This window comes from Montipora foliosa, chromosome 6 (assembly GCF_036669935.1).
Source record: "Montipora foliosa isolate CH-2021 chromosome 6, ASM3666993v2, whole genome shotgun sequence".
Taxonomy (NCBI): domain Eukaryota; kingdom Metazoa; phylum Cnidaria; class Anthozoa; order Scleractinia; family Acroporidae; genus Montipora; species Montipora foliosa.
The window spans coordinates 17,630,939-17,635,938 of record NC_090874.1 but is presented as its reverse complement, the minus strand read 5'-3'; the positions used below and the strand labels follow the sequence as shown (position 1 = coordinate 17,635,938).

The 5,000-nt window shown below is 39.0% G+C and overlaps 1 protein-coding gene across 1 annotated transcript in view; it reads left to right on the top strand.

Moving 5' to 3' along the window:
• LOC138005111 (uncharacterized) overlaps positions 1-2,445 on the top strand; it is a 3,514-nt gene extending 1,069 nt beyond the window's left edge. The window contains exons 2-5 of the mRNA XM_068851389.1: positions 582-676; positions 1,360-1,516; positions 1,996-2,059; positions 2,243-2,445. Of these exons, the coding sequence (XP_068707490.1) occupies positions 582-676; positions 1,360-1,516; positions 1,996-2,059; positions 2,243-2,445 (519 nt within the window). The remainder of the gene's footprint in view (positions 1-581; positions 677-1,359; positions 1,517-1,995; positions 2,060-2,242) is intronic.
• Positions 2,446-5,000: the final 2,555 nt, after the last annotated feature.

The following is a 5,000-nucleotide window of genomic DNA, read 5'->3' as shown; positions in this document are numbered from 1 at the left end:
GTCTGGCCGGTCAATTCCGTTAAATGGAAAGCGCCCTAACACTGCTATTCTCAGTTTTTTTAAATTTTAAACTTTCGCTGATTCACAGCATCACCAGAGAAAGAATTATAAGTGAAAGATGCGTTGTGTGGGTGATAAATATTTTGTGGGTGACTTGTATGTATAGTGATGAACAATAGATGACGAGCTGTTATAAAATATTGATTGTAGTAATATATACATGGTAGATACTCAGATCCGAGGAGCACAAATGGCTAAATTTATTATAGATCGACTGAAACAAAGGAGCTCTAAAAAACTTAGTTGTCCTGTTAAGTTGCTATTTAATATGCTAACCGTTGCAGGTATGATCTCAAGTCGACTAAGAATTAAAAAAACAGCTCAATATTAACAGACACGCTTGATTTAAACAAGAATCTCTCTTTAACTGTAAAAAAAAAAAAAAAATGACAGAAAATATTTTACTGAGGAAAAGGATTTTTGAGGTATGTACAGAGTCACTTTAAACATCTGCATGAAAAAATATGCGTAACTCAAAGCTAACACAGTTCTTAATATTCCTTTTAAAATTCTTTACGCAGGAAACCAAGAAAAACTCCAAGGAGTTTGGCAGTCCATTTTGTTATGGAATTTTCGACGGTTTCTGGTGGGCCTTCGTTACCATGGCAACCGTTGGGTAAGACAACAACAGCAACAACAATCTTATACAACAGAAAAAGTAAAGTAATTAAAGGAAATATTTGCGAAAAAAAGAGAGCACAGCCGCTCAGAAATAGTAAAAGTTAATCGCACTCAGTGGCTGGGCTATGCGGATAGCACTCATCTTGCTCGCTGACCGCGCGCTGGCGCGGTCAAAATATGTCTTTTTTCCCAGAAATCACTGTAAACATTGACGTACATGGTAGATCTTGCTGTTATATTAAAGGAGAATCTCTAGATGTTTTCGTTGACTTGCTGAGAAGAAGATAATTAATGGTATTCATTTTCAATTAAAAATGATCGAGAGTTTGAAAAACCAGATTCTAATTTCCCAGGCAAAATAGTCTTCCACAATCACAGTTATACGTCATTTGAACACCTACCCCCGTGCAATGTTGTTCAGTACGTTTTAGTTTCTAAACAACTTACAATGAAAGGTGGGAGAGGGAGGCCGGGATGCTCGATTAATTCCATCAGTGTACCAACAATGAGTCACTGATTGCAGCCCTCCAGACCGGATTGTTTTGAGGTGGAATATCCCTTTAGTTGAGGCCAATACGTTACCAGCCGATTTCTTGAGGCCGTGGGGAGGAGTAGAGGGGGAGAAATCTTGTGAGAAGGTCTTTCTCACTGTAGAAATAATTCAGATTGCTCTTACAGATATGGCGACAAGACTCCGAAGTCACTGATGGCGCGGTTGTTCTCTGTAATATGGATAATGATTGGGATCACTCTTTGTTCAATGCTGACTGCCACGCTGTCCAGCGCTTTCACAAACGTAACAGTGGATTACTATGGAGTTCTTTCTGAGAGGAAGGTACAAATATGAACGAGAGCATTGTTTAGTAACAGCAGAAATATGTCTTGCGGTAATCTTCCTTGCTTTTATTCAACTAGCAGATCTTTTTACGCTCAGTCCCTGCAGCCCGACGAAAAGCAAACAAAAAATCACAAACGGAAAGTAAACAAATAAAAAAGAAAAAGAAACATAAGTGCTCGTGAAAATTGCCGTGCGGAACTAAACTCGCTGTGAGATGCAGACGAATGTTTGGAGTCAATCTTTCAGCGCGTTATTCCTAGATTGGGCGAAATACACGCTGCTTCTTGTTCATCTTCTATTTTCTTTTTTCACAAGAAGCCGCGGTAGCCATGTTTGTCAGATCCTACACAAAAAATTGGCTACTCTATTTTTGTCAAAAGTCAACCCAAAAATACACTGCAATAAAAAAGCGCGCAACTCTACTGACAGTCAAGGGAGTGCCTGCAGTCTGCTAAATACTTTTATTTGATTCGCAGGTCGGAGTGGTAAAAGATAGCATTGCTCTTCAGAAAGCAGTAAACCTTGGCGCCAACGTGAAAGGTTTTATGCATTGTGCCCCGAGTTATTTCGTTTTTTCAGTCATCCATGTCAAACTTCGTTTATTTTGTATTCCTTCATACTTCATTCCTCTGTTATTCCTATATTCTTTCAGTGTTTATTAGTCAGGTTGTCATTTTTCTTATCATTTAAGATTTCTTTTGAATCTTTTCCAACTGCCCTTAGTCTTTGAAGACCTTAATGAAGTACACAATGCCTTGGTCAACAAATCAGTAGACGGAATTTTGGAGGAGATGTTTACGGCAACAGAATACTTCGAACTACACTACGAAAATTCGTCGCTTTCTATCGTTCATTTTTATGAAGAGAAGCATGGATATGGAATCGCACTCAATTCCCAGTATGTGGATGGTTTTGGAAAATTCTGAAATTGCATGACATTTGTCGCCTCATTCATCGGTAATGACAAATATGAATTCCTCAAGGGACACATTCACAGAGCTAAGGTGAGGAAATAAAAATTTCAAAATTAATACATTTGCAATCTGCTAACTCAAAGTCATGCTATGAGGTATCTGAAGCAGTCCAATTGCACTCAATCACTCGATCACTCCATTCTAGCCTGTTCCAGGCTCCCAGATAGTCGGCAAAACGAAAACAACTACGTGTGAAAGCGAGTCGACCCAAGCCCCTATTCATTTTTCGCAAGAATTTTTTTCTCTTTCCCGACTATCTGCGAGCCTGAAAGAGGCTAACGTGAAACCAAACATTTTTCCCATGCTGTACATCCCATGCTAAGTTCAACTTTTGTCCCAGTTGGAAGGTTTCAGGGGGTAGTAGAGAGAATGTGGTCCTCCTGGTCCTGGAGATTTTCATGTAATGGCGTCGATTTTTAGTGAATGAAAAATAAACCTTTTTGGAGTTCGAAAAGAGAAAATGGAAAGCTAATAGCAAAGAGACATAGCGTCCGAAAAATGACGTGGAATTCTTAAAAAGTGACGAAAAAGTACGAAGTGACGATCAAATAATCGCCGAATATTAAGAATAACCTTGCTTCATTTCGACTCGAGGAAGAATGTATAACAGGGAATGGATGCTATATCATCTACAAAGTAAGGGAAACTTTTTGAGTTGTAGAGCATATTGCTTTCCTTTAAAAATTACAAACTTTCTACATATATTTATATATCGGAAACTGTTCCATCCCTCAAATTGCGACTACCGTAGTCACTTGACAAAGAACATGGTTTGCCAAATTCAAAAGCGTTGTTGTTCGCTATATTGTACATTCACCGGCTTTTCTTGCTGATAAAATAGACGCTGGACGTCAGAGAAATTTGCAGTCAATTATGTCTTAGAGCATGTCGGGGCTAATGGATTTTGCGATAGGGCTAGTGCATTCTGACCACTTCTAGTAACATGCCCGACGAGCAAGGAAATAGGCCATTTCCGAGTTCATGTCTGTCTCCTCTTCAGAGCGAGTCTAAAGCCGTGTTCACATTAGACCTCGATTATGATCAAATTATAAACGAATTAATTAAATATGAAATGGCTTCACATCAACTCAGTCCCTGATTATAACTGGATTATTACTTCAAACAACCTCAAAGGGGTTACAATGCGTAATTGAACAGAATGGCGAGCACGTGGTGGTATGAGCAGACGAAACTTCCAATCGCTTTATGGAGTGAAGGTTTGGATTTGTCTTCTTGTATTCTCGGAAGCTATCCTTGGTTCTCTTCTCGCTTCAAGCACATGACGGCAGCCACGCGATAAGGCGCCATTTTGTCTCACACTGCGAGGTTACCCTGCGTATTGTATTTGAATTTTCGCAGATGAGAATTTAACCATAATCAAGAGATTATAATCTCTTGCCATAATTGAATAAAATTGAATGGAGTATGATAGCCTGATATATACTTCGGTTGATCATAATCAACGTTGAATGTGAACACGGCTTAAGTGCGAAGTCTTTATGTTGGTAATTAGTTCTACTTTAAATATGAATGAAAACTAATTTTCATAAGAAAAACTTAATCTCGCTTTGAAGTGGAGGCAGACATAAACTCGGAAATGGCCTATTTAAATTTCAGGGTTAGTATAAGACAGACTTCTAGGTAAATAGCCGTTTTTGAAGCTGATCTCACAAAGTGAAATCAGTTGAAACAAGTATCGCATAATTAAATTTCATGTCAGACATCTAGTCCGCAGAATCTTCGAGTACCATAACAAAATGCTGATGAATTTTATAGAATCACTTTTACGGCAAATGCGAACGGCAAAACGTACCTTCATGTTCGCTTACTTTTTTTTTGATACTTAAGTAGATCAAACAGAAAAACAGAATACAACAAATTAAAAGAAGTCCACATTATTGCGCAAAGGCTGAGAGGCAGATAGCATTAGTTTAATTTTGAAAAACGGAGGGTTCTCAATAGATTTGGTAAGATACGGGATTTGGCTTTTTTCGCCGTGATATTCGGCATCTCAGCTGAAAACAGGGGCGGGAAGCGGGAATTTCAGCAAGTGGGAGCGGGATCTCGTGTTTTTATAGGATTGGGATGCGAGATTGGCAAGGGAAACAGAGCGAGATAAGGGATTTCAATTCTCCTCAGTTGCCCATTGCAAAAACTGCAAGCTGCGGAAATGTACCTTTTTGTGCGTAAAGCTGTGTCAGGTTTCATGTAATGAATAGCAACGGCTCTGTACCCTGTCAAACGTATCCATTATCGCTTACCCCACGTTAGTATCAGACCGTATAAGGTCTTTGAGACTTGTGATCTTTTGTGTTGGCCTCTGACATAAATGACATTTGTCCATTTCCGACATTTGCGTCTGTATTCTTGGCTTCAGTGTCCTAAGTGGTCCTAAGTGGTTTGTTGTGGCCAGTAGTGGTGACAGTAATTTACCGAACGAACCGGGAAACGACATATCGACATTATAAATTGTACGTGTAAAAAAACAAAACAAAACAGTGAAACGT